Raw genomic sequence first — 13355 nt, 5'->3', positions numbered from 1 at the left:
AGCAGCAGTGAATGAAGTACTAAAGGCACTAGACATGGAAGAGGCTGAGCATAGCATTGAGAAGGTTTTCAGGCTAGGTTGGTACAACAAAGACCGAGACCGAATGATAAAGATAGTGTTTGCAAATGAGAGCACAAAGGAGAAGATCCTATCAAGGAAGAGCTCCCTGAAAAATGTGGGAAAATTAAAAAATGTATTCCTCCAGAGAGACATGACAAGGGAGGAGAGAGCCGTGGCAGCAGAAGCAAGGAAGAGGCGCAGGGCGAGAGGGGAAAACCAGGAAGTCACAGCTCCCAACACAACACCCCCAGAAGCGAGGGGGGAACCCACAACCAGCTACCCAGTAACACCAGAAGGGAGGACAACCCCGCCTCCCTCCTCTGCATAGAAAACCCCCCTACCCCAAACCCTCCCTGCCCTAACTCAAATGTTCAGCCAAATCTCCCTCCCCCCACACCCAATCCCCACCCTTCTACCCCTCCCCTGCTCCCGAGTCCTCCATCCCCCCCTTTACTTCCTGTCCTCCCTCCCCTTTCACCCCATACCCTCCCTGTCCCTCCCCCTTCAGTGGATCTCCCGCCCCTCATCCCAGTATCCTCGGAGACCCTGTTATCCACCTCACAGGTCCTCACACCCATGGAACAGCCTCCCCCACCAGCAGAACACTCACCAAGGAGGCGATTTGAGAAGGGACAGAAGAAAGTGAGCCTCAAAGCGATGTACACTAACATAGATGGAATTACAAATAAAGCAAATGAGCTTGGAGAACGGGTACTAGAGGAAAACCCAGACATAATAGCCCTCACAGAAACAAAGATCACGAAAACGATAACAAGCGCAGTGTTCCCACAGGACTATTATGTTATGAGGAAAGAGAGGGAAGGAAGAGGTGGAGGTGGTGTAGCTCTGCTGGTAAGAAAAGGCTGGGATTTTGAGGAGATGGATATTCAGGGCTGTGAAGGTTTCAGTGACTACATAGCAGGTATCGTAACAAATGGAGGGAAAAAAATTATAGTCGTAGTCATATATAATCCACCACCAAATGACAGAAGACCTAGACAGGAATATGATAGAAACAACATGGCCACCATTAACATAATAGAAAGAGCAGCTTCTGTTGCTAGCAGGAATGGATCTGGACTACTAATTATGAGAGACTTCAACCATGGGAAGATAGATTGGAAGAACAGACACCCGCATGGAGGACCAGAAACATGGAAGGCTAAGCTGCTGGACGTGGCAACAAGAAACTTTCTAAGCCAGCACATCAAAGAACCAACAAGAATGAGAGGAGAAGACGAACCAGCAATGCTTGATTTGATATTTACCCTAAATGAGTGGGATATAAGAGAAGTTAAGATGGAAGTGCCCTTGGGAATGAGTGACCACAGTGTATTGAACTTTGAGTACCTGGTAGAGCTAGGACTTATCTCCCCCAAAAAAGAACTAGGAATCAAAAGGCTGGCATACCGAAAGGGAAATTATGAACAGATGAGAAGTTTCCTAAGTGAAATACCTTGGGACACAGACCTCAGAGATAAGTCTGTACAGGGTATGATGGACTATGTTACCCAAAAGTGTCAGGAGGCAGTAAACAGGTTCATCCCGGCCCAAAGGGAAAAATCCGAGAAGCAACAGAAGAATCCATGGTATAATAGGGCATGTATGGAAGCGAAGAAACTGAACAAAAGGGCGTGGAGGAACTTCCCGAATAACAGAACACCAGAAAGCAGAGAGAGATACCAGAGAACCAGGAATGAGTTCGTCAGGGTGAGAAGAGAAGCAGAGAAAAGTTTTGAAAATGATATAGCAAACAAAGCCAAGACCGAACCAAAGCTACTCCACAGTCACATCAGAAGGAAAACAACAGTGAAAGAACAGGTATTGAAACTTCGAACAGGCGAGGACAGGTATACAGAGAATGACAGAGAGGTGTGTGAAGAACTCAACAAGAGGTGTCAGGAGGTCTTCACAATGGAACAGGGTGAGGTCACTGTGCTAGGAGAAAGGGAGGTAAACCAGGCGGCCTTGGAAGAGTTCGAAATTACGAGAGAGGAGGTCAAGAGACACCTGCTGGCTCTGGATGTTAGAAAGGCTGTTGGTCCAGATGGGATCTCACCATGGATACTGAAAGAGTGTACAGAGGCACTTTGCTTGCCACTCTCCATAGTGTATAGTAAGTCACTGGAGATGGGAGACCTACCAGAAATATGGAAGACGGCGAATGTGGTCCCAATATACAAAAAGGGCGACAGGCAAGAGGCACTGAACTACAGGCCAGTGTCCTTGACTTGTATACCATGCAAGGTGATGGAGAAGATCGTGAGAAAAAACCTGGTAACACATCTGGAGAGAAGGGACTTCGTGACAAATCGCCAACATGGGTTCAGGGAGGGGTAAATCTTGTCTTACAGGCTTGATAGAATTCTACGATCAGGTGACAAAGATTAAGCAAGAAAGAGAGGGCTGGGCGGACTGCATTTTCTTGGATTGCCGGAAAGCCTTTGACACAGTACCGCATAAGAGGCTGGTACATAAGCTGGAGAGACAGGCAGGTGTAGCTGGTAAGGTGCTCCAGTGGATAAGGGAGTATCTAAGCAATAGGAAGCAGAGAGTTACGGTGAGGGGTGAGACCTCCGATTGGCGTGAAGTCACCAGTGGAGTCCCACAGGGCTCTGTACTCGGTCCTATCTTGTTTCTGATATATGTAAATGATCTCCCAGAGGGTATCGATTCATTTCTCTCAATGTTTGCAGACGATGCTAAAATTATGAGAAGGATTAAAACAGAAGAGGACTGTTTGAGGCTTCAAGAAGACCTAGACAAGCTGAAAGAATGGTCGAACAAATGGTTGTTAGAGTTTAACCCAACCAAATGTAATGTAATGAAGATAGGTGTAGGGAGCAGGAGGCCAGATACAAGGTATCATCTGGGAGAGGAAATTCTTCAGGAGTCAGAAAAGGAAAAAGACTTGGGGGTTGATATCACGCCAGACCTGTCTCCTGCAGCACATATCAAGCGGATAACATCAGCGGCATATGCCAGGCTGGCCAACATACGAACGGCATTCAGAAACTTGAGTAAAGAATCATTCAGAACTTTGTATACCACATATGTCAGGCCAATCCTGGAGTATGCAGCCCCAGCATGGAGTCCATATCTAGTCAAGGATAAGACTAAACTGGAAAAGGTTCAAAGGTTTGCCACCAGACTAGTACCCGAGCTGAGAGGTATGAGCTACGAGGAGAGACTACGGGAATTAAACCTCACTTCGCTGGAAGACAGAAGAGTTAGGGGGGACATGATCACCACATTCAAGATTCTGAAGGGAATTGATAGGGTAGATAAAGACAGTCTATTTAACACAAGGGGAACACGTACAAGGGGACACAGGTGGAAACTGAGCGCCCAAATGAGCCACAGAGATATTAGAAAGAACTTTTTTAGTGTCAGAGTGGTGGACAAATGGAATGCATTAGGAAGAGATGTGGTGGAGGCTGACTCCATACACAGTTTCAAGTGTAGATATGATAGAGCCCGATAGGCTCAGGAATCTGTACACCTGTTGATTGACGGTTGAGAGGCGGGACCAAAGAGCCAGAGCTCAACCCCCGCAAACACAACTAGGTGAGTACAACTAGGTGAGTACACACACACACACACACACACACACACACACACACACACACACACACACACACACACACACACACACACACACACACACACACACACACACACACACACACACACACCTTTACAGCAATGACAGGAGTCATTGCTATAAACAACCGATGCTCGAAAGGCGGGATCCAAGAGTCAATGCTCGATCCTGCAGACACAACTAGGTGAGTACAACTAGGTGAGTACACCTCCACATTGAGGTGAGGAAACATGGAGAGCGAAACTGCTAGAGGTGACGAGAGAAACTTTTTAAGTCAGCATGTCAAGGGTCCCACGAGAATGAGAGGCAATGATGAACCAGCAAGACTCGACCTAGTATTCACTCTGAACGATTCAGACATAAGGGAAATCGGTCTTGAAGCTCCCGGGGGTATGAGTGATCACAGTGTACTGTTGTTTGAGTATCTGGTCGAAGAAGGGGTAATGTACTCAAGGAAGGGACCAGAAGACAAGAGGCCGGCATTCCGGAAGGGAAACTATGAGGTGAGAAAATTCCTAACTGAAATAGCTTGGGAAACAGAGCTCAGAGGAAAGACGGTTCAAGACATGATGGACTACATCACACAGAAGTGTAAGGAGGCAGCAGACAAGTTCGTCCCAGTCCAAAAGGAAAAAAAGGAAATGGAAATGAGAAACCCATGGTTTAATCAGAGTTGCAAGCTAGCAAAGCAGCTAAGTAAAAGGGCATGGAGAAACTATAGAAACAACAGAACACTAGAGAGCAGAGAAAGATACCAGAGCGCCAGGAATGAATACGTCAGGGTGAGAAGAGATGTAGAGAGGCAATATGAAAATGACATAGCGAGCAGGACAAAGACTCAACCCAAACTGCTGCATAGCTACATCAGGAGGAAAACAACAGTGAAGGAACAGGTAATGAAACTGAGGACAGGGGCAGAAAGATTCACTACAAACGACAAGGAAGTGTGCGAGGAACTCGATAAGAAATTCCAGGAAGTCTTCACCTCAGAGCAAGGAGAAGTCCCAGAGATAAGGAAGGGAACACCAACCCAGACACCACTAGAGGAGTTTGAGATTATCAGTGGGGAGGTGAGGAAGCATCTGCTATATTTGGACGTGACAAAGGCTATAGGCCCGGATGGAATCTCACCATGGATCCTTAAGGAAGGAGCAGAGGCTCTGTGCCTACCACTCTCCATAGTGTACAACAAGTCACTGGTAACAGGCGAACTGCCAAAAATTTGGAAGACGGCCAATGTAGTCCCAATATATAAGAAGGGTGATAGGCAGGAGGCACTGAACTACAAGCCAGTGTCCCTAACTTGCATTCCATTCAAGATGATGGAAAAGATTGTGCGAAAAAAGCTAGTGGAACATCTGGAGCAAAAGAACTTTGTAACACGACATCAACATGGGTTCAGAGATGGCAAATCATGTCTAACAAGATTAATTGAGTTCTATGACCAGGCAACAAAAATCAGGCAAGAGAGAGAGGGCTGGGCAGACTGCATTTTTCTGGACTGCCAGAAAGCTTTTAACATAGTACCACATAAGAGACTAGTGCACAAACTGGAGATACAGGTAGGAGTGAAAGGGAAGGTACTCCACTGGATAAGAGAGTATCTAAGCAACAGGACACAGCGAGTCACCGTGAGAGGTGAGGTCTCCGAGAGGCGGGGAGTCACCAGTGGAGTCCCACAGGGACCAGTCCTTGGACCTATACTGTTTCTGATATACGTAAATGATCTTCCAGAAGGAATTGACTCGTTCCTCTCGGTGTTTGCTGATGACGCGAAAATTATATGGAGGATCAGGACAGAGGAGGATAGTATGAGGCTACAAGATGACCTAGACAAACTGAAGGAATGGTCCGACAAATGGCTACTAAAGTTCAACCCAAGTAAATGTAAGGTAATGAAACTAGGAGGAGGAACTAGGATGCCAGTCACTGGATACCGAATGGGAGATGAGGTCCTTCACGAAACGGTCAGAGAGAAAGATCTGGGAGTTGAAATCACGCCAAACCTGTCTCCTGAAGCCCACATCAAAAGAATAACATCAGCGGCCTATGAGAGGCTGGCTAACATCAGAACTGCTTTCAGAAACCTGTATAAGGAATCCTTCAGAACCATGTATACCACATATGTAAGGCCAATCCTGGAGTATACAGCCGCAGCATGGAGTCCGTACCTAGTCAAGCACAAGACGAAGCTGGAAAAAGTTCAGAGGTATGCCACTAGGTTAGTCCCAGAACTAAGAGGCATGAGTTATGAGGACAGACTACGTGAACTGCACCTCACGTCGCTGGAAGACAGAAGAGCTAGGGGAGACATGATCACCACATACAAAATTCTCAGGGGAATTGACAGGGTGGACAAGGATGGATTATTTAACACGGATGGCACACGCACAAGAGGACACAGGTGGACGCTGAGTACCCAAATGACCCACAGAGACACTAGAAAGAACTTTTTCAGTGTCAGAGTAGTTAGTAAATGGAATGCACTAGGAAGTGATGTGGTGGAGGCTGACTCCATACACAGATTCAAATGTAGAAATGACAGAGCCCAGTAGGCTCAGGAATCTGTACATCAGTTGATTGACAGTTGAGAGGCGGGACGAAAGAGCCAGAGCTCAACCCCTGCAAACACAACTAGGTGAGTACTACTAGGTGAGTACACACACGAAGCAATAGACAGGAGTAAAAAACATGGAGGTATAGATAGAGATAGTTGAGAGACACGGTATCAAAGAGACGGTATCAGAGAGACGGAACGACAGAGACGGTACCAGTGAGACGGTACCAGTGAGACGGTACCAAAGAGACGGTATCAGAGAGATGGTATCAGAGAGACGGTACCAGTGAGACGGTACCAAAGAGACGGTATCAGAGAGATGGTATCAGAGAGACGGTACCAGTGAGACGGTACCAAAGAGACGGTATCAGAGAGATGGTATCAGAGAGACGGTACCAGTGAGACGGTACCAAAGAGACGGTATCAGAGAGATGGTATCAGAGGGACGGTACCAATGAGACGGTACCAAAGAGACGGTACGAGAGAGACGGTACCAGTGAGACGGTACCAAAGAGACGGTACCAGGAAGACAGTACGAGAGAGAGACGGTACGACAGATGGTTCACGAGAGATGGTTCACGAGAGGCAGTACGAGAGAGAGACGGTACGACAGATGGTTCACGAGAGATGGTTCACGAGAGGCAGTACGAGAGAGAGACGGTACGACAGATGGTTCACGAGAGATGGTTCACGAGAGGCAGTACGAGAGAGAGACGGTACGACAGACAGACGTGGGAAGGACCAACCCACTTTCACCTGTAAACGCCACACCTATTTCCTCTAGTGAAATAGTATAATCGCTAACAAAATACAAAATCATCTCTTACGCAACATGATGTCCACAAAGCCTCAAATTGCATTCAGCTTCGTTACCGCCAGTTGGCTGTGCCTGGAGTACCTGTTGGCCTGGCACTACACCCGCGTGAACCAGGTGTACCAGGACCTGCAGCAAGCACACCGTCACACCAGCCTCGTGACCTGGCTCTGGGATGGGGCTAGTACCCTCCTGGTCTGGGGCGCCGGGAAGAAGCCTCCAGGAACCTACGTGAGTGTCCTCTGGGCGTGGTTGGCCAACCTGCCGCTGGTATGGCGGGTGGTGCCCCGGGACCTGCAGGTGCCCTGCAGGGGCATGTGGTTCCCGGTCGTGTCCTCGTTCAAGCGCCTGAACCAGCTGACCGACGACGTGGCAAGCGTCTGCAGGTGCGTTCGGCACGACGTGGCGATGAGCGTCGCCTACGGCGTGATTTGGTTCGGATTTGTTGTTTATGTTGTCGTTATGCGAGGTTCCGCACAGAACGCCGTCGAAGTCCAGGATGACGACGCCGCGGGGGTTCAGGATGACGACGCCGCGGGGGTCCAGGATGACGACGCCGCGGGGGTCCAGGATGACGACGCCGCGGGGGTCCAGGATGACGACGCCGCGGGGGTTCAGGATGACGACGCCGCGGGGGTCCAGGATGACGACGCCCCGGGGGTTCAGGATGACGACGCCGCGGGGGTCCAGGATGACGACGCCCCGGGGGTTCAGGATGACGACGCCGCGGGGGTTCAGGATGACGACGCCCCGGGGGATCAGGATGACGACGCCGCGGGGGTCCAGGATGACGACGCCCCGGGGGCCCAGGATGACGACGCCGCGGGGGTCCAGGATGACGACGCCGCGGGGGTTCAGGATGACGACGCAGCGGGGGTCCAGGATGAGGACGCCGCGGGGGTTCAGGATGACGACGCCCCGGGGGTTCAGGATGACGACGCCGCGGGGGTCCAGGATGACGACGCAGCGGGGGTTCAGGATGACGACGCCGCGGAGGTCCAGGATGACGACGCCGCGGGGGTTCAGGATGGTGACGCCCCGGGGGTCCAGGATGACGACGCCGCGGGGGTTCAGGATGACGACGCCGCGGGGGTCCAGGATGACGACGCCGCGGGGGTTCAGGATGACGACGCCGCGGGGGTTCAGGATGGTGACGCCCCGGGGGTCCAGGATGACGACGCCGCGGGGGTTCAGGATGACGACGCCGCGGAGGTTCAGGATGACGACGCCGCGGGGGTCCAGGATGACGACGCCCCGGGGGTCCAAGGTGACGACGCCCCGGGGGTCCAGGATGACGACGCCCCGGGGGTCCAAGCTGACGACGCCCCGGGGGTCCAGGATGACGACGCCGCGGGGGTCCAGGGTGACGACGCCCCGGGGGTCCAGGATGACGACGCCGCGGGGGTCCAGGGTGACGACGCCCCGGGGGTCCAGGATGACGACGCCGCGGGTGTCCAGGATGACGACGCCCCGGGGGTCCAGGATGACGACGCCGCGGGGGTCCAGGATGACGACGCCCCGGGGGTCCAAGGTGACGACGCCCCGGGGGTCCAGGATGATGACGCCGCGGGGGTTCAAGGTGACGACGCCCCGGGGGTCCAGGATGACGACGCCGCGGGGGTCCAAGGTGACGACGCCCCGGGGGTTCAGGATGACGACGCCGCGGGGGTCCGGGATGACGACGCCGCGGGGGTCCAGGATGACGACGCCGCCGGGGTCCAGGATGACGACGCCGCGGGGGTTCAGGATGACGACGCCGCGGGGGTCCAGGATGACGACGCCCCGGGGGTCCAGGATGACGACGCCCCGGGGGTCCAGGATGACGACGCCGCGGGGGTCCAGGATGACGACGCCGCGGGGGTCCAGGATGACGACGCCGCGGGGGTTCAGGATGACGACGCCCCGGGGGTCCAGGATGACGACGCCGCGGGGATCCAGGATGACGACGCCGCGGGGGTTCAGGATGACGACGCCGCGGGGGTCCAGGATGACGACGCCGCGGGGGTCCAGGATGACGACGCCGCGGGGGTCCAGGATGACGACGCCGCGGGGGTCCAGGATGACGACGCCGCGGGGGTCCAGGATGACGACGCCGCGGGGGTCCAGGATGACGACGCCGCGGGGATCCAGGATGACGACGCCCCGGGGATCCAGGATGACGACGCCCCGGGGATCCAGGATGACGACGCCGCGGGGATCCAGGATGATGACGCCGCGGGGATCCAGGATGACGACGCCGCGGGGATCCAAGGTGACGACGCCCCGGGGGTCCAAGGTGACGACGCCCCGGGGGTCCAGGATGACGACGCCGCGGGGGTCCAGGATGACGACGCCGCGGGGGTCCAGGATGACGACGCCGCGGGGGTCCAGGATGACGACGCCATGGGGGTTCAGGATGACGACGCCCCGGTGGTCCAGGATGACGACGCCGCGGGGGTCCAGGATGACGACGCCCCGGGGGTCCAGGATGACGACGCCGCGGGGGTCCAGGATGACGACGCCCCGGGGGTCCAGGATGACGACGCCGCGGGGGTCCAGGATGACGACGCCCCGGGGGTCCAGGATGACGACGCCGCGGGTGTCCAGGATGACGACGCCGCGGGGGTCCAGGATGACGACGCCCCGGGGGTCCAGGATGACGACGCCCCGGGGGTTCAGGATGACGACGCCGCGGGGGTCCAGGATGACGACGCCGCGGGGGTCCAGGATGACGACGCCGCGGGGGTCCAGGATGACGACGCCCCGGGGGTCCAGGATGACGACGCCACGGGGGTCCAGGATGACGACGCCGCGGGGGTCCAGGATGACGACGCCCCGGGGATCCAGGATGACGACGCCCCGGGGATCCAGGATGACGACGCCGCGGGGGTTCAGGATGACGACGCCGCGGGGGTCCAGGATGACGACGCCGCGGGGGTCCAGGATGACGACGCCCCGGGGGTTCAGGATGACGACGCCCCGGGGGTTCAGGATGACGACGCCCCGGGGGTTCAGGATGACGACGCCGCGGGGGTCCAGGATGACGACGCCGCGGGGGTCCAGGATGACGACGCCGCGGGGGTCCAGGATGACGACGCCGCGGAGGTCCAGGATGACGACGCCGCGGAGGTCCAGGATGACGACGCCGCGGAGGTCCAGGATGACGACGCCGCGGGGGTCCAGGATGACGACGCCGCGGGGGTCCAGGATGACGACGCCGCGGGGGTCCAGGATGACGACGCCGCGGGGGTCCAGGATGACGACGCCGCGGGGGTCCAGGATGACGACGCCGCGGGGGTCCAGGATGACGACGCCGCGGGGGCCCAGGATGACGACGCCGCGGGGGTCCAGGATGACGACGCCGCGGAGGTTCAGGATGACGACGCCGCGGGGGTCCAGGATGACGACGCCCCGGGGGTCCAAGGTGACGACGCCGCGGGGGTCCAAGGTGACGACGCCCCGGGGGTCCAGGATGACGACGCCCCGGGGGTCCAAGGTGACGACGCCGCGGGGGTCCAGGGTGACGACGCCGCGGGGGTCCAGGATGACGACGCCGCGGGGGTCCAGGATGACGACGCCGCGGGGGACCAGGATGACGACGCCGCGGGGGTCCAGGATGACGACGACGCGGGGGTTCAGGATGATGACGACGCGGGGGTCCAGGATGACGACGACGCGGGGGTCCAGGATGACGACGCCGCGGGGGTCCAGGATGACGACGCCGCGGGGGTCCAGGATGACGACGCCGCGGGGGTCCAGGATGACGACGCCGCGGGGGTCCAGGATGACGACGCCGCGGGGGTCCAGGATGACGACGCCATGGGGGTTCAGGATGACGACGCCCCGGGGGTCCAAGGTGACGACGCCCCGGGGGTCCAGTATGACGACGCCCCGGGGGTCCAGGATGACGACGCCGCGGGGGTCCAGGATGACGACGCCGCGGGGGTCCAGGATGACGACGCCGTGGGGGTCCAGGATGATGACGCCCCGGGGGTCCAGGATGACGACGCCCCGGGGGTCCAGGATGACGACGCCCCGGGGGTCCAGGATGACGACGCCGCGGGGGTCCAGGATGACGACGCCGCGGGGGTTCAGGATGACGACGTTGCGGGGGTCCAGGATGACGACGCCGCGGAGGTCCAGGATGACGACGCCCCGGGGATCCAGGATGACGACGCCCCGGGGATCCAGGATGACGACGCCGCGGGGGTTCAGGATGACGACGCCGCGGGGGTCCAGGATGACGACGCCGCGGAGGTCCAGGATGACGACACCCCGGGGATCCAGGATGACGACGCCGGGGGGGGTCCAGGATGATGACGCCATGGGGGTTCAGGATGACGACGCCAAGGGGGTCCAGGATGACGACGCCCCGGGGGTCCAGGATGACGACGCCGCGGGGGTTCAGGATGACGACGCCGCGGGGGTCCAGGATGACGAGGGGGTCCAGGATGACGACGCCGAGGGGGTCCAGGATGACGACGCCACGGTGGTCCAGGATGACGACGCCGCGGGGGTCCAGGATGACGACGCCCCGGGGGTCCAGGATGACGACGCCGAGGGGGTGCAGGATGACGACGCCACGGTGGTCCAGGATGACGACGCCGCGGGGGTGGAAGAGGACGACTCCGATGGGACGGATGAGGACGACGCCGCAGGGGTGGAAGAGGGCGACGCCGAGGGGGTGGATGAGGACGACGCTGTGAGGGTGGAAGAGGTCATTTCACAACCCTCGAAGACCGTAATAGATACAAAATTCTTAAGGTTAACCTCCGAGGTTATCGACAGCGAAAACCTTAATTCCAACATCCATTGGGAACTTCGGGACAAAAAGAACACCACCACCTTCCGCGCCTGCATTGTTCTTGAGAACACCAGTCTTGGTGACTCGTCAGAGTTCACACGCCTCCGGAGACTGCTAAACAACCAAGATTTCCTGCATACCCAGGTACTATGGTTCGACAAGTATACCATAATTACGTCCACTGAATTTATTGAATGGATAGATATGATGTTCAAAACGGCCATTTCGATGGTGAAGAGCCATTCATCTCAGGTCACGAAGATGGGGAAGAGCCAAAAATGACTTCGCTACGTGAATGCTAGGAACCGTTTTCCCCGGCAGAAGAGGAATTCTGACTTGGGCGACGTGACTTTGGATAGAAAGTCGAGATTATGAGCGTTATTCTACTGCTCGCAAGTTTTGTATAGGCGAGCCATCGTTTATTACCACTCGCAAGTTTTGTAAAGACGAGCCATCGTTTACTACCGCTCGTAAGTTTTGTAAAGACGAGCCATCGTTTACTACCGCTCGTAAGTTTTGTAAAGACGAGCCATCGTTTACTACCACTCGTAAGTTTTGTAAAGGCGAGCCACCGTTATACTACCGCCCGCGAGTTCTGTAAAGGCGAGCCACCGTTATACTACCGCCCGCGAGTTCTGTAAAGGCGAGCCACCGTTATACTACCGCCTGCATGTTTTGTAAAGGCAAGCCACCGTTATACTACCGCCCGCGAGTTCTGTAAAGGCGAGCCACCGTTATACTACCGCCCGCGAGTTCTGTAAAGGCGAGCCACCGTTATACTACCGCCTGCAAGTTTTGTAAAGGCAAGCTACCGTTATACTACCGCCCGCGAGTTCTGTAAAGGCGAGCCACCGTTATACTACCGCCCGCGAGTTCTCTAAAGGCGAGCCACCGTTATACTACCGCCCGCGAGTTCTGTAAAGGCGAGCCACCGTTATACTACCGCCTGCAAGTTTTGTAAAGGCGAGCCACCGTTATACTACCGTCTGCAAGTTTTGTAAAGGCGAGCCACCGTTATACTACCGCCCGCGAGTTCTGTAAAGGCGAGCCACCGTTATACTACCGCCTGCAAGTTTTGTAAAGGCGAGCCACCGTTATACTACCGCCTGCAAGTTTTGTAAAGGCGAGCCACCGTTATACTACCGCCCGCGAGTTTTGTAAGGGCAAGCAACCATTACACTACCGCCCACGAGTTTTGTAAAGGCGAGCAATTGTTATACTACCGCCCGCGAGTTTTGTAAAGGCGAGCCATCGATTATTACCGCTCGAAAGTTTTGTAAAGGCGAGCCATCGTTTACTACCGCTCACAAGTTTTGTAAAGGCGAGCCATCGTTTATTACCGCCTGCGAGTTTTCTAAAGGCGACCCATCGTTTATTACCGCCTGCGAGTTTTGTAAAGGCGAGCCATCGTTATACTACCGCCCGCGAGTTTTGTAAAGGCAAGCAACCATTACACTACCACCCACGAGTTTTGTAAAGGCGAGCAATTGTTATACTACCGCCCGCGAGTTTTGTAAAGGCGAGCCATCGTTATACT

General features: G+C 55.8%; 1 protein-coding gene across 1 annotated transcript; it reads left to right on the top strand.

Moving 5' to 3' along the window:
• The first annotated feature begins 7053 nt into the window (after positions 1 to 7053).
• Positions 7054 to 12193, top strand: LOC138351207 (dentin sialophosphoprotein-like). Its single transcript, XM_069302850.1, has 6 exons — positions 7054 to 7599; positions 7654 to 8751; positions 9166 to 9495; positions 10366 to 10719; positions 11609 to 11962; positions 12140 to 12193. Exons 1-6 carry the CDS (start codon positions 7054 to 7056, stop codon positions 12191 to 12193), a joined length of 2736 nt encoding a protein of 911 aa, XP_069158951.1.
• Positions 12194 to 13355: the final 1162 nt, after the last annotated feature.

The sequence above is a fragment of the Procambarus clarkii genome, chromosome 48 (genome assembly GCF_040958095.1).
Source record: "Procambarus clarkii isolate CNS0578487 chromosome 48, FALCON_Pclarkii_2.0, whole genome shotgun sequence".
Classification (NCBI taxonomy): Eukaryota; Metazoa; Arthropoda; class Malacostraca; order Decapoda; family Cambaridae; genus Procambarus; species Procambarus clarkii.
The sequence above is the reverse complement of the archived record's forward strand: the minus strand, read 5'-3'. Positions and strand labels throughout refer to the sequence as shown.

Coding starts and splice junctions, on each gene's coding strand:
- LOC138351207 (XM_069302850.1), top strand. CDS start 7,054: ATGATGTCCACAAAGCCTCAAATTGCATTCAGCTTCGTTACCGCCAGT. Junction 7,600..7,653: donor AGGATGACGACGCCGCGGGG/GTCCAGGATGAC, acceptor GCGGGGGTTCAG/GATGACGACGCCGCGGGGGT. Junction 8,752..9,165: donor AGGATGACGACGCCGCCGGG/GTCCAGGATGAC, acceptor GCGGGGATCCAG/GATGACGACGCCCCGGGGAT.